We start from the raw sequence: 24,417 nt of genomic DNA on the forward strand, positions 1-24,417 counted from the left end.
GGCGGATCAAATGCAGCCAGAAAAAGAGCGCTTGGCTTTCCGATGGGAAAGCTGGAGGCGCAGGGGCCTACCCTGGGGCAGAGTACTGGGAGATCACCCTCTTGCACTGAGAGGTATGACAGCATTTCACATTTTGATGTTTGTAACTTACTGCCTAACGCTTTCCTAAGGTCTTCCTACAGCATTTTCTTTAGTAAATCTCTCTCAGTACACTAACTATACCACTGGCACTAATCCTCCGTGTTCTGTTTAACAAGGCAAAAGGCAATATTCTCTGATTTCTCCCCACACCACATTCTTGCCCAGGCAAGAGGAAACCATGTTGTCTGCAGTGTTTTAGGGCGACACCAGTTTCTCCACAGAACAGAATCTGACCTCTATAGCACCTACAGCCTTGCTTCTTAATCCATCCTGAGTATTTCTCATCCATAATCGGTGCCAATGCACCAAGCTAAGGGACAAGGTGACACCCCTTCGTACGTCAGTGCTGCTCGCTGCCTGCTCTCAGCATGGCTTCCTTCCGCAGAAAAAAAACCAGCAGGCTCTGAACGGTGGAAGACTGTGGCTGCTCAGCACCCTTGGGGATCAAGCAAACAGATGGACGACCACAAACGTTCAGCTGGTCTCAGCGCCTTAGGCTGAAAGCTGATCAGAGGTCAGAAATCCCATCAGGTCAGGCTCTAGCAGGAGTGCCATGAATTGCATCACACGCTTACATGGCATAAAACACAGAGTGGAAAAGTCAGAGGGAGTTGCTAGGAAGATGGCTACACAAAACCCATATCCTGGCCAGCCTCTGTGACCCCATGCAGTGGGAAAAGGGGAAAGGAACTTCTGCAGTCTGGGGCAAGAACTGCTTTCTTAGTGCTGCCCACAGGCATGGCCTTAGACACGCTCCTGGTAGCTGCTGAAAAGCCCAGTATTGGGAGGGTTGCAGTAACAAATCTCTCTTTTCAGCCTTATCCCAATCAAATGGCTTTGTCCTCTGTGGTGGCTTACTGTGTGCATGCCTGCAGCCTGACAAAGATGGGTGTTAACATCTTTTTCTTTCAAGCCATTTTGAGTGACCTCTGCTAGAGAATATGACGCAGTTACCCCCGATGAGCTGACAGCTGGTAACCCATTATCAGATCACTACCATGCAGATTCTCACTGCCACATGCCACCGCGCTCCTGCAGCAGATGTGGTGGGTGTGCTGACCCATGGGAAAGCACTCACGTCAAGGAAGTTTGTGGCTCCAGTTCTTGCTCTGCCACGCACTGGGCTGGAACCTGAACCGGGACCTTTGGGTGATGACAGAAGGCATAGTTTGGAGTGGGAAATTGGGTGTGCAAGGCTAGAGACAAGAAGGGCAGCAGGAAAAGGGCTCCATATTGTCGAGCACTAGCTGTCATTCTGCTGTGCCTTTAAAGATAAGGGTGGTCAGTATGAACCATCACCCTATATCTGACCAGGTATGGCATGCAAAGCGCACTCCACCCTGTCCAGAGTACAGGCTGCTGGAGCGCTCATCTCCCAGGATGCACAGGAGATGCTTCTCAGGCACGCAGTGCTAACTCGCACTGAATACATCACACCAGTTCTCACGGGAGCTGTGCTGTTAGCAAGGGATTGCCTTTGCTTTTTTGTTTTGTTTTGTTTTGTTTTTGTAAATCATGGGCAGAATTTCAGTAGGATCTAAGAATAGCAGTAGCTGCACCTTGAAATTAAATAGTGGCATTTAGATGTGCAAACCATACTTCATACAGCAGACTGATAGCAAGCGAAGGCAGCCTAAAGCAACAGTGAGTCAGTGCAGGGAGGAGGGCAGTTTGGTAAATGACTCATTACAGTAGAAATTGACGGCTGTTAACATACTGGACAAAAGTAGTTCATTTACTGTATCAGGAAAAATAAGGCTCAGCAGGCAGGACACTGACAAGTATTCTGTGCGGATTTTTTTCAAATTATGAATACCAACATTATTTTTTGAAGCCCGTCTAGTACATTAGAGATCAAGCACTGCTTCTCCTTTAAGCATTTAAAACAGAATTGGGAAGAGAGTGGAGATTATCAAAGACAGCTTCTTATTCCCAACAGCAGCATTTGTTATTTATACAACACTTGCAGCTGCACACCCCAGTTGAAGTTTGAAAATCATTCATTTCCAAGGCCATCCCTTCCCTTTCCCACCGTGTTCTCCCCCTTTAGTGTGTCAGTACAAACTGATCCGGGTTAAAAATAACCCAAGATTCCTGATACTGTACAAAAGTATGCAATTGCACAAACCCTCTCAAAATGTGTATCGCCTAATCAGGATTTTGGATGTCATCAACTCAGGAGGGAGCCAGTAATAGCATTTCCTCATGAATCAGGGATAGACAGGACACACCTATGAGACCACTGTGTTGTCACTGTGTTTTGTTTTAAATACTGTGTAATTATGTTGCAATTTTTACTCCCAGATTTCAGTAAAGAAGATTGCTGATGTTGGGAGACCTCCACGCAAAACACCCTCAGGGAAAGAAGGCTGAAGCACTGCAAGAGAAATCAACCACAGTTATGTTTAGTTACCTTAAATTCCACCTACATCTCCCTGACCGGAGATTCCTGTTAGCTGGTTCAAAATGTTTATCTGCAGAGAACATCTAAACTGTCTGAACACAGCTCTTAGTCGTTCAAGGTTTCATTGTCATCTCACGCCCAGTTCACGAGATGAACTGAAACGCACCGGGCGGTTCACAAGTAAGGTCGCAGATGTGGGAGTGGGAGAGCAGCATCACTGGAGGTTTGTATCTGTGCTGTGTCTGTGCTGGCGCTATTTATCATATTAGCTTGAAGCATCTACATCCTCAGCCAAAATATCCCAGGTGAAATAGCTGCGTGGAAGTCAAAACACCATTTACTTCAATACACCCAAGGTTTCACAGATTTCATACTATGTCACATAATTTAGATTGGGGGGAAAAAAAAAGAAAACAGGAAAAAGACCAGCTTCCCCACACTTTCTATGCAAATATGCACATAGTCCTCGTTAGCTTAAAAATGGTATTTTTGACTCTGTACTTTTTTCCGTTTGATTCAGCTTGACAGCATGTAACACATCATACCACAGAAGATGGAGCATTAGTACAAGTTTAGTTGAGCTGCAACACTTCAGCTGCAGCACATTTATTTATAAAACAACCAACAAAAAAAAAATTATGAAATCATTGATTCAAAGGAATCAATAATAAATATTTGCTTTCCTCTGAGTTGTTCAGACACAGTACAAGTACACCAATTATAGCAGGTAGAAGAGATGTAAGCTTAGTTTAGCTACTGAGAAAGAAAAGAAAGCTACATAACATTGTATGCATTTAATCACACTAGTAATAACTGGTATATGACAGTAAATGCTTTAAGTACACTATCTTACAAAATAAGAGTTTGGCTTATGGTTCATTTGCTTCCCTTGTGCAACTCCTGATAGTATCATCCAGAGCTCAGAAAATGTCCCTTTGAAAATAAAATACCTTTGAAACGATCTCTTGTATTTCCCTTGAGTAATGAACGTTTCCCTTTGGGCTTCATGCTAGCAACTGAAGTGCAAAATTGACTTTGTGGTCACCTGTGAGATCACTGATGTGTGGTCTGAAAAGTACCGCAGCGTTTCAGACTTGGTGATTTTAAATCAGCGTGGTGCCTGCACTATCTAACCAGGGCCATACACATTTGCGTCTTTGTTCCATGGCAGGAGAGGGCCACAGTGCTTTTTCTGACATGGTTCGTATACTGGGCAGTCTGCACATGCCCCGGCAGCGGGCACACCTACCACCTGCTTCCCGAGAGGGCTAGGAACAGCCGGGAATGATCGCACACACCAGGCTTCAGCAATTGCTTCCGACTAACTTCCCTTCCCCAGGGTCCATAAACCTTTCATCCCACGCAATCAGACAGATGGCTCTTATGACAAGCAGTGACTTCTCTGCTCCAGGAGAGTTGGAGACCAGGATCTGTCCTGAGGCCTCTTCCCAAAGGCCTCCAGGAAAGAGACTGCCAGGAGCAGGCTGGGCAAATTCTCCTAGCCGGCAGCGAGCGGCCTCTAGGCTGTAGACAGAGCATCCTCCACTGCTAATTGCAAGTCTGGCCTGTGACTCAACACTAACCTACAGCATTTGGTATTCAGACTGTAGCCAGCTCAACTGTTTGAATTGTTACCCTTATTTTGTGGTAATAAGCTTCTGGTTGCTCAGGCATGTATTCTTTACTGGTTTTGTATGCATAGAGTAAGTGTCCTCAGATGCAACACAGGTAACTTTAAGCACAACAAGCAACCATAGAAGAAGCCACAAACTACTTTGGCAGTCCAGCTCACGCTCTCTGGGACTTTCCCGGCTCTGGAGTAACTAGTAAGCACTTTGGAGTGCCTAAAGCCTTCAGGGTCCAGGAAAAGAGTAACTGCGGAGCAATCACAGACACTTGCCGCTGCTGCTTCCAAGCACTGACAGCCACTACCAAATCCATCAAAACATAGCTGACCCAGGAATCCGTGGAAACTGTCTAGGCAAAATGACACAGTACCCACCACTAGGAGCTGTCACAAAAGTAGAAACTTATCAAACACCTAATATCAGATGTCTCATTTGCTTGTATCTGTGACTCAAGACTGCCTTCCCTGCACAACAGATCAGTACTTGGTCCTGCCAAGGGTGGCTAGATTGACTCTGAGGTACAGAAAGCAAGTGAAATTTTGGTACATGTGATGTAAATGGGTGACTGCTCCTAGGAAGAGAAGTTCTCAGATAGTACAGGGCAAGTTTGAAAACTATTTCCCATAAGGAAGTAGCCCAAGCAGGGCTTGGCTTTGGTCAGGTTGTCTAAGATCTCCAGCAAAGCAGCCAGAATTCCGGGTCTCAGTCAGAAAAGGAGATTAATGACAGTCCCTGAAATGAAAGAATTATAGATCTGTGGTTCTGTGCTGATCCATCTCCTGTAGACTCATTCCATAAATTGGCGAAAACCTTCCCTCCCTCAAATGAAAAAAAAAACCCTTATATTTTAAATGGAAAATCATCAGTTCAGGAATACAGGACCTAGAACCTACAAAGCTCAGTGTAGAGTGTAGAGAGACTTGTCAGAGCCAAGTCCTTTAGAGGAAAATACAAATGACAGATCTGCCTCCAGAGGAAGCCTGTCCCTACCTCCCATCGTTTCCTATTAGCCTTCACCTTGAAGCGTAAGACTTTATATTCCTTGGAAACATTTATTCTGGCTAATTTAATCACAGAAAAAGAAATCTTACGATTCTTGCAATATTTTAAGAGTTGTGCTAAGGTTTAAGTCTCAACAATAGCACGTGGCCCAGCATTTGGTGTATAAATGGGACATTGCACATAAATATTTTCTAATGGAAGCAGCATTGTGCTTGTTTACCTGTCCCTGGTGTATTTTCCTCACTATGTGCTCTGTCTCTCTATCCTTCAGTCTTACCTGGATGCCTGAAGGTCAGCTCAAGAATGCTGTTTGTTCAGTCTTGGGAAGAGCTCTCCATAAGGCTTCTACAGCATGGCTTACCCCAAAACTGGTGAATTCACAACCTGGCGATAGCAAAGATATCTTCCAAATGCTTCGTCCAGGCTTTTTGGTTGATTGGTGGCCCTCACTTTTTGAGGTATTGCCTTCATTCTGGGTTCAGTACCCAATTCTCATCACACTAAGGCTCATTTGCCACAGATACCACTCCAGTGGAGCTACTGTGGCTTTGCAGTGCTGTCCATAGAAGCAGAGTCAGGCTCCTGGCCGTATCTCTCTGGGTGCACCATTAGATTTATTCTGACAGTTAAAGCACCTCTGTTTCCTCGACATAAAGGGTCCTTTCTCTTTAATACAGAGGCTACCTCAGACACATGCCTTAATACAGCATCTCTTGGCTTTTTTGTGAGATCCTTTCATTTCCACTTTAGTAACAGCCTCTGAAAGTATTTCACTAGAAGACTGAATGCAGAAAATGTGAAACATCTGTCAGTCCCCTTTGAGGTTGAACACCAGACACCCTCAGCAGGGAGTCTGCCTCAAAATCTTCAGATAAGACAATGCATCTTTGAGAAAGTCCTCCACAACAAGAGACTTTTCCCTCCCCACAAAACCTCTCTGGAATATTATGTGTCTTTATGTCTCTGTTGATCCCTTTTAAAAAATCCTGAGGTTTGGCTTCATTTCATATGTACAGCGCTCAGCTGTTGTAGTTCTAAAATGCTCGGTGTTCCATTTCCAAAAAAAAGATAATTTAAAAAGAAGGCTCCCTTTTCCCTCAAATGTATCTCTCTAAAAAAAAAAAAAAATAATTCTGTATCAGAACCTCAGTGCTGGAAGATGTAAGAAAGAGTTGAGTGGGAGGGCTTCTTGTGGTGTGAATAATCACAAGTGATTAAAATTAAGCTGACCAGGAAGATAACTAATCTAACAATTCTTATGTGACTGGTGGTACGTGAAGTGTTTCTGGACAGCAAGGAGTCTCCAGGCGGCTGGTGAGCAGTCACACTGTCTGGAACGCTCGGCTTTGGGCAGGCACCATGACCAGCGTCGCTCCCATTTTCATCAGGTTAGTGTAGTCGACTTTCTTTGGCTCAATTTCTTTTCCTTCCGTCTCCCTCTGGCTGTACTGGGGAGGAGTTAGATGGGGAGTAGCTTCCGTTGACAAAGTCCGTTGGCTGCGAGAGGCACTGTTGGCTGTCGACCTGGTGGAGGAAGAACCTGAGCGCGAGCTCCTAGAACCAGAGGAAGAGGAACTGGGCTTGACGAGATGGGCCTTGGGTGCCTCTGCATCTTCTCTGCAATCAAACAGATGGCAGGTCTCAAATACCACAAGAACAGAAACGCTTATACATTTTACCAGACTGAATTGCTGCTGCAATAAGCAGTTGCTTATTGAAGCTGCAAATCACCAGGGCAGATTTGTCCAGCAGTTTGAGCAAGGTACAGGGTTTTCTGAATTCTGCGCTAAGTAACTTTGTGGACTGAACTCCCTGTTGGTCTGCAGAGCTACTGCTCAAATGGATTTAGAATACATGCTGCACACGACTGCCTCTTTGTGTGCGGCTTTGAGGTCTGTGGAATGAATGCCAAGTGTCAGTACAAACAATTCAGATAGAACTGTCTGCTCTGTAATCCTTACTCATAATGACAAATCACCTAGACAGGACTAGCCGAGACCAGTTCTTCTAGTTAAAAAACAAACCAAACAACATGGGTAGTGAAAGAAGTGCAAGAACTGGGCCCAGAGAAAGAGAGAAGTGGTAACAGTCATGTAAAAAGGTGATACAAGAGGCTGAAGCTCGAACTAAAAATAAAAAGGCATACAAGATTTGAAAGCAAAGGGAAGGGAAGAAATCAGCAGAGGCTACCTTATTGCTGGCAACCTGACCACCAGCCACAGTAATCAGCTGCTGACTGGCTTATAGAGATGCCTAATGGTAGAGAGATGTCTTTTACAAATAGAAATAAATGGATGGAACAAGACAAGGGTTTTCTTCAAGGGCAGGAGCAGCTAAAACTCATTCCTGGAAATAATCTTTTTCCAGTGCTTTCCTTTCCTGAGAAGTTTAGGCTTGATTGGCTAGAGACCAATCTCTGCTTAGGGGAGTTAAGTGGCAGACCTCACACTCATGTAACATGAGTTCAAAGAACATGCGTCAGCATTCTTGGTACACCCGCTGAGGATGAGGCTTCTCAACTCTGCACACAGCAGCGCACGGGACTTTTCACCCTGAGCTAAATCTAGAAGCGCAGTTGTTCAAAGGACTCAAGAAAGACTGTGAAAACCTGCCTGCCTCGTAGCATTCCTAACAGAAATTGCAATTGGAAAAGAAAAAAAAAAAACCAAAACAAAATGAAAAAAAACCCCACCCCAAACCTCTCAGGACCACAATGGACAAGTGGGTTGAATTTAGTACTGGAGAGGATTACGCAAATGATTTAAAATACTGAAGTTGCAAGCCTGGGAGAGAATATTTTGAGTTGTATGCTAATTTGTACTGGGGCAAAAAACCAGATGTTTTCATCTATCTGATTTTCTGGAAAGTCTTCACAAAGATGATTCTCACAGTGAAGAAATTGGTCCCTCATGTTTCAGGAAGACTTTAAAAGCTTTTTAGAACAATCTTTTACGACACTTATACCTAAGTTACTTAAAACTGTAGTGAAAAGATGTGTGAAACTGAAAGAAGGGAAGGGAGGAGGTGGGGGATTAAATAAAAGGCGTTACCTGATTTCATTTGGTGCCTCCTCTTCCTCATATCTCTTCTTTTCTTTCCTCCTTATTGTCAGCCTCACCACCACGAAAAGGAGGGAAAGTCCCACCACCACACCACAAACCGCTCCAGCAATCACGCCGATATTTTGTGCATCTGTTGTACAGAAACGTTAGTGTGAATGGGTAAACTCTCACTCAGATTCTAGTCCACACTACAACTTACAGCACCAGGTATATAAATCAGAACAGAAAGTATTAGTCTACTTATTCAGGCGTGTCTCCACACAGAAGTTGAATCAGTTTATCTTCAGGTATTGTTTCTAAACCTGAGCTAACAGTGAGAAAAGTATTCACCTCTGGAAGGGTGGGATCACAAGTGCTATGGCTTCAGCTATGGGTCAGAATTGAAATGTGGAGGAAAAATCCTCTCATAAAAGCACAGAACCACAGAAACTACAGAAACAGACAGGACAACCCACATGTGAAACAAAGCAACAAGCAGTTTCCTACAGACAGAAGAGTGTTTGAAGTATGAATGTTTCCCCATGAGGATTTTTTTTTCCTATTAACTCACCCTGAAATGATTACAGTCCACTTGGAGAATGAATTATTCAACTGGGGAAAAAAGTGACCTGAGCAGGGTAGAGAGGAAGGAGGAAAGGAAGGCCACACTGTGCAGGTGCAAGGCATTTTTCATCCAAAATAACAAAATTAATGAGAGAACACTTCCTAGGGTATATGAGCCCTTAGTGTTGATACTTTATGACAACTTCTCGTGATAAGAGTGGTTAGGTTGGGTTTGGCTGAAAGTTGTTTCCTTAAGGCTTGTCCCTACGGAGGGTTTAGCAAACCAAAGACAGGTTTTAAACCAATTTGGTTCAATCGGCATAAAAGCTGCCTGGACACTTTTACTTCAGATGCCTGAGGCAAACAGGTTTTCCTTGCTACATGACCATATTGCAGTTATTTCAGGCCTGGCTGGGCGGAAAAATTCCAAAGCTATGGAATCTCCATAGAAGAGACTTTGCTGTTAGCAGCCTTTTATCACAGCAGATAAAACAGCAGATAATCACACACAGATCCTGCTGATCTCCCCTGAGAGCTGCTCATAAAAACCTGCTAAACTGTATTGTTTGGATTTGTTCTCCGTGCTGGTGCTAAAAAACGCCCTTCTCCTTGCATGCATACAACAAAGGCACAGATACCTAGACTCGCACACACCCTTGATGGGGTTAATCAGGTAGGACATTGATTTTAATCTCTGTTCAAGGACAGAATTTATTAAACCTGGATTAAAACCAAACTGTGCCAAAAGTTGCTTTTTATTCTACCCAGTCCTTCATATAGAAGTCAGCCTTTCCAGCTGCCTTCAGATAGTTTACCGTCTCAAGTGCAACAGATAAGTAATTTGGAATGATGGACTATCCACATAAAGATTTTATACTTGAGAGTAATCTCATGCAATCACTCCAGCCAGAACTACCTCAAAAGCTAGAGACTCTAGAACCTCCAACTCACCGTTTCTTTCCCTCATATTTCATTAGTCATTCTCAAAATCAAAATTTCTAACAGACCAAAACATCTGAGCCCAAATGATGTATTTTCCACATTAGGTCATACAGAGGACTGCTGTGCAAACCGTAAGTGCGATAAGTAAGAACTACTCCACATGATTCATGCATGAAAGGGTAAAGGTGTGGTACGGAGTTTACCAGTCAAGAGGGGGCAGCTGTGAAGCTCATATGGTGGTGTGAATACTCATTATGTGCCAATACTTACGCTGCACTGTCACCTGAACAACACAGCTTTCTTGTCCAGCCTCGTTGGTGGCAATGCATTGGTACAATCCTGTGCTCATCTGCGTAAGATTTTTCAGTAGGACTTGTCCGGGATTAGAAATGTCTGAAACGGGAAAAACACCACCAAGATTAATCAAAAAAAAGACTAAGAAACCTTAACAGTGGATAGGAAACAGAAGCACAAATTGAACTTCTGGATCAAATTGGTTCAGGAACAATCAATGATGCCTCAAAAAAGATCACCTGCCAACCTTCAGCAAAACACTAAACAAACTCCTCATGCACTTCCTTGTTCAGGGTGGAGCACACAACTTCCAGCTGCAGAAGGTACTGTTATACCATTGCTATCACTGCCACCAAGTTTAAAAAGCAGGCACATGACTGTCCATGTGCATGTACTCGTGGGCGGTTATCTGGCTTTGAGCATACTCGGAGCTCTAAGAGGAAATGACCTGACTTACTGACTCTTGATGTAGGCGGGAGATGTTCAGCTCTCTCGTCTTCCTCATTTATGCGCTGCCATCGGTAGGAGATGGGTGCAGTGCCAGAGGCAGAACGGCACTGCAAGGACAGTTCCTTTCCTTCCAGCAGCTCCCCTTCTAGCCAGCATTTGGGCTTGGAAGGCTTTTCTAGAAGAAACAGAGGACAGATCATGCAAATGCAGCAGACTATTTTCTCAGTGAAAAACCCTTTCCTTGTTAAAGTATGTAATTTAAGCAGCTTCCAAGAGCTGCCTTCTCTGGAATACATTAAGGAGTTACACCAGTGATGTTTGTTAGGGGACTTTAGCTGCAACTGTATGCAACTTCATAGTCTAAGAAGTGGAGCTGGCTGGCTCAGACACAGAAATAACAGACTATAATACTCTGGGGCAGTTTGACTCACGGGTACTCGCATCAGTGGAGCTGTATCGCTGCGCGCCTCTTCTAGGTATTATTTAGAGAACATCCTTTCCCTCCCCCTACTCCTCCATTTCTTCCTCCTCTCTACAGCATCTGGCAGGCCACGGCACTTCTTCCATGGGATGACAGTATACATGCCAAAAGCCAACCAACAAAACTGAAATCAGGGAAGAGAAATGCTAACCCTGGCAGATTACTTGTCACCTCCACAAACTTGGTTCAGTTTGGGGTCCTGGGACATGAACCCAGAGGCCTCAGCAGGAGATCTGGACAGGGCGATCACCAGCTAGGCTAGAATATCAGTCTAGTTTGTGTGATGAGATCATAGAGATAATTTGGAAAGAACAGTTCATATGATTTTGCAGGTGATTATAATTACCTCCAACCAGTTCTTTAGGCTCTTGCTATGTCCTGTCCTTTGCCAAAAAATGCAAAGGCAGATACGGAGTTGGACAGTGAAACATGATCGAGAGATGTCTTTGTATTTATACACTGCTGAAATAAATCTCTCTCCAGGAAATTAGTCTAGCGATTTTATTTTTTTTTGTTTGGAAGAACAATGAAATGACCTTACCTACAACCTTCAGGGTGATGCGAGCCCATTCATACTGCCCGGCATTTTTAACCTTACATATGTACTTCCCCGCATCACTGGACTGCAGGGATATGATTTGCAAGGATGCATCTCCAGCAAGGAAGTTGGATGTGAAGGAAACACGCCCTTTCTGTTCCTCATTCAGGTCATCATAAACACGGCCTCCAGAGTAAGTGATCACCTGAGGAGCAGAGACAGTCACTGATCAGCCAGTTGTAATTTTACTTTCACCCCGAACAACAAATCAAAGCATTTCCAGGAACTACAGACTAAGGTTCTGCGTGCTCAAGCGACTTGCTAAGGGTCACACAGGAAACCTGTGGCAGGGTGGAAAATTAAACCCAGATTTTGAGTCTGAGACCGATACATAAACCGTATTTATGCTAGAGATTTATATTGGAGCATTTATACTAGTGTCAAAATAGAGAACAGCTTATACCACAATATATAAAAGCAGTCTTTAATTTTGGGTGGGTTTGGGTAGCTAATTTAAGTTACTGTGGACCCGATCTTTCTAAGTACTAAACTACTATATTTTTTCCTGAAACCAAGGTTTCAAACCTGGGCCTACAAAACCCAAGGTAATTTCTGAAAACCTGAAGAGCAAAATTCTGAAGTTTATCCAATGATGACTCATTACATAACAGTGATATTTTAAAGAAAACTCGATTGTCACACCACCTCTTCCAATACAGCACGTGTGAATATCAAATAACTTCTATACGTTATAAACATTTCTAAATAAATCAGCTGTGTTTTCTAAACACTGCTTACTTCATGAGAATAACTTGCAAAGATCATCACAGAAGTCTCTTTGAAGCAATGGCTGCTAATGATGTCAACATAGAAATAAGACAATTTTCTCAGCAGATGCTAATGATGGCTGAACCTACCGCTTTTTGTACTGTTTCCGAAATGTGCAGCAGCCACTCAATATCCAGGCTCCCTTGCTCCAGGAGGCCCAGGCGGTGGTGACAGGGCAAAGTTACGTTTTCTTCAGCCACTCTCTTAAATTCAGTCTGAGCCTCAGACAGCCAAACAGAACAGGAAGCTGAAAGACAGATGCCGGTGGTGAGAGGCCAGGATTAAGGATGCATCTCTGCAGTGACAAGTGTTGCTAGCTTAGGTTTTGCTGGATTCTTCCTCGTTTGTTTCACAGCATCAAAGAAAACCCAACAGCTTGGCTTCCTAGAGAGACTGCAGCTGATTAAAGGGGACATCCAGACATAGACAGGCAGTTAGTTTCACACTAGTATTTAAGCATGAAGAACAGATGGCTTCACACTCCAGAGCTGTCAATACTAAAGTTGCACACACATCCTCTATGCACACAAAATTTCACATAACCTCCTAGGGGTTGTCTTCACCTTTTATTACCTTAATTCATTAGCAGTATTTCCACCCAGAAGACCTTCAGAGCCCACCGCTTTCTTCCTAGGTCAGCCTGACAAGGCTTGGAGTCTCTTCCCTAGCACTGAATAACGTTCATTGCGTGCATTTCAGCACTGGAAATAAGAGACCAGCCTGGAAACAAGAGGGTTAACCCAAAGAAAGGTATGGTAGAAGTAGGCTAGTGAAGTGTCTTTGAACAGCATCATCCAAAAAAAAAAACCAACCCAGTTGTCAAAAACTATTTGTCAGGATTTAAAAAAAAAAAGAAAAAAAAGAAAGAAATTGCCAAGCTGAGCCACTAGAGGGAAGCAGAGCCTTTTAAATGTTAGCCTGTAAAACCTGAAAACTTGGACCAGGAGACGGCGCAGGGCAGAAAAACATGATGTTCCACCAGCACTGCGGTACTCGCTGTGAAACTCGTGCTTTCTTTCAGAGTTTCTTTCTATCCTCTGCATCCCTGTTAAAATTGAACAAAATTGGGGTCGATTCTTAGCTTCGCCCATCTCCAACTTTTGATAACACATGGAGGCATCATGGTAAATTCAAACTCAATTAAAACTGACCCAAAAGACGAGAGGTATGGAATATTACAGGCATTTAGGCCAGGGACCCCTGACTTTGTCTTCTATGACATCAAATAAAAATTTTCCAACCAAGTTTCCATGGGGATTTCTGGGACACAAATTCCATCTGCCTTTCGCGTATGAATCTTCTGAGTGCAGTTGAGTTATTAATTTTTGCTAAGCAAGAAGAAAGCCTGAAAGCACTTTTTCTTTTCCCCTGTGAAATGAAGTGAGATGAAATACCTTGCTTCTTGGGCTAATTACTGTGAAACTGATGAAAACTGTGAGAGGCTACAGTACTAGGAAGTCACGTGTGATGGAACACACAATCCAGTGATTACACAGCGAGATTACTAGCAAGAGCATAAGAAGCTCTAGTTACATAGGCTAAATTTATTCCTATACTTGTATTTAAACAGTAGAACTTTAACCTTTGCTTTACCTTTAAGTGGAGGAAAAAAAAAAAGCCAGAATAAATTATGTCCCACATGACACCTCTCTCAGCTTTTTCTGTATCTTCAGGACCAACTCTGGTTTTGGAAAATTCATTCTCTTCCTGCTCCCGTTCTCAGATCTGCCTCTGAGTTAACATTACCCCCCCTCAGCTCCCGAGCGTGTGTTATTTAATCAATACTTGCTGAGCACTTCTATAAAAGGTATCATCTATGATGTGCACATGCATATATAAAACACCTAGAATTTTAAGACAGGTGGAGTCTTGCAAAGGATTAAGCTCTCCTGCCCAGCATGGATCTCTGCATGAATCGACGAGAGTGAAAGCTCCTTTTCAGCCACATTAGCTGCTTTCTTTAAAGGGAAAATTAATCCAGTTTATCACTGGATTCACTGGTCTCAAAGCTCCATCTGCCAAATACAATTATTCATTCCGCCTAAGATAAACGCCTGCTTTCTCCTACAGCCCACATTGCTGCGGGCTGCCTTCATTAACACGCTGACGCTCGCTAGATGACTGATCAATAAGTTTAATTTAAGCACCGCAATAGTGAGCATTCACATAACATTTGCAACATTTACAAAGTCCTGTGCCAGCAGAACACTGAGGTTTTGTGCACACCTCCCAGGGTATTCTACATTTTAAAATGTAGTTTTACATTAAAAGCTTTAATTTGGATTATAAAAACACCTTTTGAGGGAGTATAACAAACACCATTTTTCATTCCTCTCTGGCTTGGACACCTTGCTTTGTTCTTATTGTCCCCAGCGAACATGTTCTAGATTTGAGAAAGAGCCCTGTGCCTATCAGCTCATTTTCTAAATGGGAGTAAGATCAGGGAGACATCCAGTGAGACAGTGACTGCAAATTTCCAAAGCACCCTTTGTTTTTTCAAAGATATGTGCAATCAGAGATAATTTGAAGCTGGTTCATCATTGAACTGCTAACTAGGTTGTCACGCACAATGTACTTTTCCATGACATGTCTGTCTTACCTGAAAAAAAACCCCAACTTGTGTCTTTAGTCCTTGTTAGTTCTTTCATAATGCCCACCAACTCACAAGAAGTCTGTATACTTTGCAGGTGTTTTAGACCAAACCCTCTATTTTCTTTCCAGTCACCTACACCTGCGCAAAGTCAAAAGGAAGCTCAAAACACAGCTTCATAGATGTACCTAACATAGGGTGCCAGTTATGGAAATTACCCATGCAAAAACCAAAGGCAAACCTCACACCTTTCAGTAGTTTGGGTGGGATCTCACCATAGCAAGCAGCAATGAAATTGAAATCTACCTTCAGATATGTGCTGGAATTTACAATATATGCCTGAGAAAGGAAAAGGAACCAGAGAACATATCCAAGCCACTTCTAGGTTAAGTACTTTATTATTCAACGAAGAATAAGTACCCTCTGAAGTTCTCTTGTACTCACACAGAGGAGACCTAGGAAGAACAAGTCAAGGAAATGAGATTTTGCTGATAGCACTTTTACCATTTATTCCCCATCTCAGTTTAAGTTTAATTTAAATAAGTACTAAAGGAGAGCGCCTGCTTACGGACAACCCCTTACAGCAGCTCACACTTCCATATACTGGCCAGGACACACACCGGCTAGTTGACAGACGCTCCCAGCACACACTTTTGCTGCGCTGGATGATGGGTGCGCAATGGCTCCACACATTTCCCATCCCAGAGCCACACGAGGGCAGCGCCCGCGCAGAGGAAGGCCTCCAGGGCTGCCTCAGCACACAACAGGGTAAAAGACAATAGATAATTTTCCCAGAAGTCAGATCCAAGAGTCCCGCTCCGTAATGCCACATATATGCAGGCTCCGCTGTTCTTGCCCAAAAAAAACTCTCTTGCCTTTCCACATCCTGCATGCGGCTCTTCATGCCGCAAAGATCAGCTCGGGAATGGCTTCTTTCAGCTGTACTCCAGCCTTACTCAGCCGACGTCCCATGACTCCAGAGGGAGGGTGGTTTGTTTTTCCTGCAGAGCAGGAACCCTGACGCTAACTGCGACTGCAGCATTTTGAAAGCATTGGCCCTGGGCCTGAAAAATACGGTGGGTGCAGCGCCAGGCTCGCTGACACACACACAATGTTCTGTATTTCGGGGGGAGGAGACCATTGTAGCGTTTGCTCTATTGTTCAGAAGACAATAACTCACCCAACAGACTGCAGACAAGGGAGAAAGATTATTGTCTTTCATCCCTCACTGATGTTTTAAATACCCAAGAAATACAGAGCACCAAATAATTTAAACAATACCAGAGCTAGCACACCTTAACAGTCAGTACCCAAACAGCACGAGCACAGGTTTACTAGGGGAAGGGCACACAAAGGGATTTTTAGCCCTCTCAATAATAGGCCATTCTGCCTTGCGGCTAGTAGATTCTAAGGACAAAAAAAAAAGTGTGGACAGTATTCTGCATCTTTCTCATGCAAAGATGTCAGTCTTAAAGCATTTCCCAGAATTCATTTCAACACTTAAAGGACTACTGATTTTGAACATATCACACATTATAAGATGGTCTGAATTTCAGAAAAGCCTGCCCTTCAAAACTGGTTTAGAGGAAAGGAACCATCTCCTGTGCAATGAAGCAAGTGCTAAGCAAATTGGCACTGTGTATTTGGCCTTATCATAAATTATGAGCACCCAAAGTAGTGTTTTCATGTCTGAATCCTTAATGTGATCACACATGCTTTCATATACATGCTATTATGAACTCAGTTTATTTTCATGCCCATCCAATAACAAGGGTATATAAGTACACAAACACACATAACAATCAAACATACATATCTGCAAGGCACATAAACATACAAGCAGAATCAAAGTGAAACTGAATGTTTCACTGACATTTTTATTTGTAGTCAAATTCTTGTGCTAAAAGCTAAAGAGCTTCCAGATTTAAATCTTTCATTAGGTTCAGAAGGCAGCTTGAATTAGGGAGCAAGGCTAAATATAGATTATACTTCTAAAAAAGTAATAAGTGGTGCTATATCACTTAACTGCTGGAATTTAGGAGGAACAGCCTAGAAAAGATTCAGAGAACTGAGATACAAGAAATCCATAATGATGCTTTATAAACTTGCCCCAAACCATACCTACACCAAGTTCATTTAAGATGAAGTATCATGAAAGTTCATTTAAGATATAAGTAAACAAAATGGGTCTTGAAAAATTTCAGTTGTTGCAGGAACTCCTGTGAAATTTATTCAGCTACGTTTTTTATAGTTTATTTTGGCTTTTTATCAAGGATGACATTTGCAATAGACTACTCCAAGATACTGATGTCCATGGAGGAGTAGAAATGCAACCTGTAATTTTCCAGCTACTTGAGACACCCTGTACTAGCACCAGAGGGAAGGGAGTCAGGAAGCAAGTGACTCAAATCTGCTGCTGAGAAAAGCTTTCTTCAATACAGCAGCAAAAAAAAAGGAATTCCAGTAGTATCTACACAGAGTTCATAGCACTGTCTGGACAATTTCCATTTCACCTGTGATAGGTGCTCTATCTGCTTCTGTTCATTAATATCAAACACTTCCTGGATGCAAGTGTGACAGGAACAGTCAACGGCCACTGTTGTCAAGACTCATCACATCCTTTCTGAAAGAGGAACAGTCCCCTACAGACAAGTTTTCTCAAGTGTAACCAATAATTTTGTGGTCTGGTTTTGAGTCTTCCTTGGGATACTCTTAAAATAATTTTCACATCTGTGTGATTCCACTAAGTGAAGAAAATGGGGTCCTTCCGAGAAGGAAGTTTTGGTCCTGTAGTCCCGAGTAACACACATTCTTCTCAAAAATCCAGGTAGGCTGTTGGAAAAAAACACCTCAGTGCATCCAACAGTCCCATGCTATAGCTGGTCTCAGCTACACAAGCTGTTCAGCCTGCAGGTTTAAGTACTTCATTTTAGTCAAAATGATCCAAATCAGCAAAAGCTTTTTACTTAAATTAAATTAGCCCAAAGAGAATAAATGCCCATAGAATTATTCAGGCTTGTAGTGTTCCTCTAGCTGAATAATCCTGCACATTTGACTCACTTGCTGTGCTAAAAACATTTATCCCACTCAAGAAAGTATTTGAAAACAGAGTATCCAAGTTCAATATATACAAGAATAATATGTTTGAGAATTATGAAACAAAAAGCCCAGCACAGCCTGCCATGTTGCAACTTTGAACCATTCCTTCGTGCCAGGAATTTAAGACGTTTCACATCTGTTGGAGTCTGATCTTGCTACGGTCTTGCAGGAAATGATTTACTAAGCTTGTTTAAGGAAAAGCCTGCCCCCCACTCTGTCCAGTGGTCATTACAGTGGTAACGCGCAAAATCTGAGCATTTTGCAACTAACAAATTTAGAATTCTACATGCTTAAATGGGAGGCTGACAACTACTTTTATGGCCAAAAAAATTACATGTTGAGTAAAACTTTCAGAGAGGCTGAGTGACTTGGAAGCTCAAATGGGTTAAGTGCTAAAGACACTACAGACATCAGTTCTACCGTTAAGTATTTAAGGCTCAGTAGGCCTTAAAATTAAGCTCCCTATTGAGGAACCAAACATTTTCTCCCCACTATTGCTATTCAGTAATGACAACAGACACATGCACATTAAGGCTTTTATCTCCCCTTTGACTCTTTTCTCCAGTTTCTGCTGTGGATAAACCAAGACAGTAGATAGCTACATTGGTTTGCTCCAGAGCTGTAAGGAGAACCCACAAGGTCAACACCCCCTGCTCACCCTCAGACCACACTAGCCCTAACAGTTACCCTGACAGCATTTTAGGCCAAAATAAATATAAAATGGTGTCTTCTTACAGACTGCTATTTTGCATTCTTTGCACAAGGGAGGAGAAGCTGGGGGCAGTCGAAGTCTCCTAAGGATAATTAACTCAGCCAAGGCTGTGCTCTGGGACATCTGCTTTCTGTATTCCTTGGCTGGCAGAGACATAAAAGCCAAAGGTCACCTTCTCCCGAGGGCTCGAGTGCTCCAAGTGACTAAGACCTGGCCCCCAGTGCATGCTGCCTGCAGCCTGCTCCCCTCTGCCTCCCTTTGATTTCAGGAATTTGGTTGTGAAGCAAAAGCATCTCAAATAAGAAAAATGTGAGCTAACAGTCAGCTCCCCCAGGAACAGGCTAGCTGTGTTAAAATAAAGAGGTCAGCCTATCCCCATCCATATCCACATGGCATTGCAGAGGTTTTCTGTAATTGGAACCACATGTGCTTGGGGCTGAGGTTTGAGGAGACTGTTAAAACAGAAAGCAAAGGGGGAAGAGTCCTGCATGTTGCTGGGTTTCCAAGTGGTGATGTGAAGAATTTGGAATTGAAACTGCCAGAGAGCTAGGAAGGCCCAAGAAGAACAGAAAACGCAACATTTCACAAAGCAAAGCCTCTGATTTTGAGAGCTTCACGACAACTAAAGCAAGAGTGCAGGAGGGGGCTAGAATTTGGCTGGTGATACACAGGCTCCTACCCACAGAAATACCACCACCTGCAGAAGCATGGGCAGGAGTTGGCTACCAAGCCTTCCCTGGGCAGCCTTCGATGAGCCAGGGAAGCGATCTGTGGGATACCTGTTACCAGCATAGCGGCAGCACACATGATGTGTGTCTAAACGCACTATGCCTTCACACTGCCCCTGGGCACGAGATGGTTCGCCCAGTGCAGGTTTAGGTCTCACAAATGGCCCCAGTAGCAAGGATGCAATATTCCCTGGGGAAAACTCAGGTTTTCCCTGGTACATTAAAGAGAGGATCCTACAGTATCCAGTGGCCATGTGCAATCTAAAGACCTTACCTATCCATTCCTAGAATCAAAAGGTAAAATTCTATCCCTGAAAAAGCCAACAGGAGGTTTTTCTTCAACACCACCACATACAACTGACTCCAAAGCCTGGATAGACTTTGGAATATTGTGGGGGGGAAACAACACTGAAGCTTTCCCTTAGCTGAGGATCTTCACAGGCAGCCAGCAGCTATGTATGTCCTGTGGCTGTCCTTTTTCTCATTGCATTTTAAAATCAAGTGCAAGCAGGAGATTCTGAGTTTACATCCCTAGAGACCAGAGAACAGAAAACAAGGCACCAGAACTGCATCTTCCTATTTAATGGTTCACAGAGTGTTTATACAGAGGAATGTGTGAAGTTCCTTAGCCTTTAGTCCAGGCAATTTTATCAGTAAAATGGTCCAGGTGTCTTCTGTTTACAGTACCAGAGCTCAGTTAAGACTTTCAGTAATACAGCTGGTGATTTCAAGCTCTGTGGACTAGATCTGCACAGAGAGCTTGTCAGTACATATCACAGATTCCTTGGGGCTGAGGCACCTATGCTGGCTGATACTCCCTTTCTCTGCAAGTATCTCAGGGCTGCTTTGGGTACCGTACAAAGCTTTGTATTGAGGAAAGCAAGAGAACAACATATTCCACCCATAAACATCAGAAATTTCACTCCTTTTGCCTGGTTTCAAGTGAGGCTTCAAAGTCTGAGAAGAAAGATGGTTTCAGTAATAATTTCTAGGGTGTCTTCTGTCTGAGAAGTACACTTAGGCCTCAGTCTTCCAGTGAGCCTATTGTTGCTGTCAGTTCACAGACATAAAAATGAAGGCACACAGAAATGAAGTTATCTGCCCAAGGCAGACACCAAGCAGAATCCAGAATACAAACCAGAAGAGACAGCAACAAAACTGTTTTCGAAATAGTATTTGTCCATCAGCTCTTTCTTCACAGATTTCAAAATCTGAGGAGTAGGTTGCATCAGCTGAGGTAACTCTGAAAATCAGGGGGAGAGGAAGAGACTTCAGAGGTTGATAAAGATTGCCAATAAAACCATTCTTGTACTGAGGATTCCCTCTCCTTTTTATTTTCCTTAGCATCAGTGTAAGATGCTAACCAGAAAGCACTGAACTGATTGTGCTTTTCTACTGCTTTTCGTCATAGAAACTCAAGTTGTTTTAAGCTCCCAAAAGAGGTACCAAGAAACCCAGAAGGTACTCGTCACAAACTCCATGCCTTTCTGCATCTTTCTCTCACAGAGATTTTCCACAAAGTTTGATGTGGTTTTAAGGTACCAACTTCAGTCCTGTTCAGCTCATCCATGTTACCTCAGTGATATGTTCAGTTGCGTACTCATAATTGCACATAACACGGTATGACATCTCACTTATCCACTACAAGCACTACTAATATGATACAAAATGAATGCCTAATGTATTAGCACTCTGTCACTTTTCATATTCTCACATTCACTCAATCTCAAATCCTCAGCTACAGCCTACCCTAGGGCAGAAAAAGAACAGCAGCAGCAGCTCCTCCCCATCACCCCCTAAGTCTCATGAAAGAGAGATATTAAACTCTGCAGCACTTCTGGGATGAATACAAGGTGCAGTCTTCTGGTCTGAGCACAGGACCAGGAACAACAGCAGCTTAACTCCCTAAGAGTTATGTTACAGGTACTGTCTACTCAGCTGTCTGCAGCCACTATTTCTCACCAACACTGTAGTAGTTAGGATCAATTACTTTGCATTTACTGAATCCATCAGAGGTTATAATATTGAAGAAGTCTCATTCTCTTAATCCTCATCCATGCACTGGCTTCAGTACGAACCAGAAGGAAGAAAAAAGGAGGATCAGGTTCATAGTTATCTTATCACTATGATTCAACTCCCTCCCTGCATTATTCCTGGAGTTTGGCACAACCACGTACCAGCTGCAAGCAGACTCTGAGAACAGATACATCTTTTCTCTCCGGTTCCCCCACCCCTCCCCGTTACTGGGAGTTATGGCATCTGGACATGTCCACTAAGGTCTCAGATGAGTAGAGGCGGAGCTCTGTAAATCCCACTTTCTGAATCAGAGCTACAAATTGAGCAAATGGGGATTACTGAGGAATGCAAACCAAACTAAGTGCTGGAAGAGACACCCAACTGCATTTCAGGAAGCTGGAACAGACAATTTGCTAACTCTCTCCACACTCAGGTCACATTGTACTGAAGGAAGCCTGATCTTGCATTTGGTGAGGCCCTGTGCTCAAAAAGGATCCTCAGGTTCTTCCCAGTAACATATACAAACCAAAGACTAGACTGAATACTATACTCATGAGAACTTGCATTGATTTTAAAGGAGTCAGGCACAATTTGGAAAGCATTCTTGCTTCATAGGGACAGCTTTCCAAAGTGGAGCACAACAGCTATTTTAACAGACAGCAAACACTGCACAGCTGCTGAAAGTGATTCCGAAGTTAAGAAAAAAACCTGTCAAGTCAGACACGGGAAATAAGGAAATGTTATTTAACACCAAATACAAAGTATGATAGATGCCTGCATTTTATTTTATTTTTTTCAGGAGCACAGCTGCACCTAAGGCATTCTCGTGCACTGACAATAGCCAGAGACCATGAAGTCTGAGGCAGATGATTGCACTACCCACAGGACTGCAGTGTGCAAACTGAGGGACAAATTCTGACTTCTGGATCCATTCCACTCGACAACAGCCTACAGTCCTAAAAAGGACATGACTATACAATGAAGTTGCATTCATCTAGTTGGTTAAGTGCAGCAACAAGGTTGCAGCCTAAGAAACAACATAAGAAAATGAAGAATTACTGAATATTTTTGCTTCTGTGAAAGTTTTGGAACATTTAAAAACATGTGGAAAACCATATTGTTTATTGGTTTTCAGCTGTCTACTTATTTACTTATAAACCCGCGCTGTTTCTTTTTTAATCTTAGTGTAAATTAATCAAAACCCTAGTCTCATTTTAGAAGTTCAAAGCGTGAATTAAGTTACCACATAAGATGCTTGGAAAAGGCATAAAGACCAAAACAGAAAGCCAATCCATTTCACTTCCCTCAGAAATAGAAGCATGCTCGAAGTACTGACTTCTTAAATTCAATTTTAAACTGGCTTTCAAACATACAGGTGGAAAGACTAAAACAAAGCTTCAGTATTACTGGAGCTAAATAAAACCTGCAAACTGCTGGAGGGACAACAGGGAGGGATACTATTCCAGAGTTAAACAGCTCAGGATCTATCGGAGCTGAACCATACTGAATTCCTTCATTTCTAATGGTCATATCATCAAAATACAAACTGCCTCTGCAATAGAGAGCTGAACCATACTGAATTCGTTCATTTCTAATGGTCATATCAAAATACAAACTGCCTCTGCAATAGGAACAAGATTGGTAGGAAAGCAGATTTTCTTCTCTGCTTACTGTAGGGCTCCAATGCCAGCAGCTGAAATGTGTGTTACATATATTTTGCATGTTCGCAAATACCAAGGGCTCTGCAAAGCAACAAAATCTGCACAAGCCTAGGGCCATTGCTAGGGGAAACCCTGAATGAGAACATGCAAGCATCATGGCTGCCAAATATTCCTGTGACCTTTGTTCAAAAGAGCAATCTAGTTCTCCTCTGGCACATGTCCTTCCCCTAAAGTGAGGGATGCCCCAAGTAAGACTGGAGAGGCAGAGCCCTTTGTAAAAACAGGCATTGGATATCAGCCTTCTGAGAGCAAAAAAGCCCTGTCTGAGAGCTACAGTACGTCATCGGGCTCTGGTGAGCAAACACAATGTTTCCGAGATGCTGAACAGGAAGAAGGGGTTGGGGGGCAGAGGATAAAGTGGGATTCAGGCAACAGTTGAACAAATCTGCTAATTGGATGTGAAAAGGTCAGGCATCTTATCATGAAACACACTGCAAAGGTCAGGTGAGGTATACAGAAGTAAGCCTAGGAGGAATGGGTAGCACACATGACCGGTTCCACCACTGGGACTCTGAATTTCCACCCTTTTCAGTTTACCTAAGAAGTCTGACCAACTTAAAAGCATCACTGAAGTTTTCCTGTGTTCTTATTCAGACTGAGGACCCTACCACAACTTGACCAACTGATTTCCTCAACATTTTTCCTCAAGTGATTTTCCTCAAGTGTTTCTATCAACAGCCCTAACTTATCATAAGCAGAAGATGTTGAAAACTATTGTGAAGTGTTGGAGAAAAGGTTAGTCCTTGAGAACAAAATATAGACTATACTACATTATTCTTATCTTGTGATCAACTGTCTTGGATTTTGTTGTGATCAAAATATGTATGCATGATCTTTCAGAGCCACTTTTAAAGCTGCTGTTTAGGACAACACACAATATCTGTAGCACCTACTGTAAACTCCTGATATCTCAGTTTTACCAAACTGCTTTACAGCCACAGAATAATGAGGGTCAGAAGGGACATCCACAGATAACCTAGTCCAATGCCCTGCTCCAAGCAGACACTCCAGTCCCTTAACCATCTTTGTGGCCCTCAGCTACACTCATTCCAGTATATTTGCCTCATATTGGACAGCCCAAAACTGGGCACAGTACTTCACATATGATCTCACCAGCGCTGAGCAGAGATGAAGGATCACCTCCCTTGACCTGCTACCTGCACTCTTCCTAATGCAGCCCAGGATGCTGTTGGCCACCTTTGCTACAAGGGCACATTGCTGGCTTGCATTCACCTTGT

The 24,417-nt window shown here is 43.0% G+C and overlaps 2 protein-coding genes across 2 annotated transcripts in view; both read right to left on the bottom strand.

The window, feature by feature from the left end:
• Positions 1 to 1,294, bottom strand: part of HSPA8 (heat shock 70kDa protein 8) — a 7,136-nt gene extending 5,842 nt beyond the window's left edge. The window contains exon 1 of the mRNA XM_009890781.1: positions 1,279 to 1,294. The gene's annotated coding sequence lies outside the window, so the exon portion shown is untranslated. The remainder of the gene's footprint in view (positions 1 to 1,278) is intronic.
• A 5,203-nt stretch (positions 1,295 to 6,497) lies between these two features.
• Positions 6,498 to 24,417, bottom strand: part of CLMP (CXADR-like membrane protein) — a 40,952-nt gene continuing 23,032 nt past the window's right edge. The window contains 6 exon segments of the mRNA XM_009890782.1: positions 6,498 to 6,792; positions 8,226 to 8,367; positions 9,993 to 10,115; positions 10,474 to 10,641; positions 11,489 to 11,690; positions 12,403 to 12,560. Of these exon segments, the coding sequence (XP_009889084.1) occupies positions 6,498 to 6,792; positions 8,226 to 8,367; positions 9,993 to 10,115; positions 10,474 to 10,641; positions 11,489 to 11,690; positions 12,403 to 12,560 (1,088 nt within the window).

The sequence above is a fragment of the Charadrius vociferus genome, unplaced genomic scaffold (genome assembly GCF_000708025.1).
Source record: "Charadrius vociferus isolate BGI_N301 unplaced genomic scaffold, ASM70802v2 scaffold858, whole genome shotgun sequence".
Taxonomy (NCBI): domain Eukaryota; kingdom Metazoa; phylum Chordata; class Aves; order Charadriiformes; family Charadriidae; genus Charadrius; species Charadrius vociferus.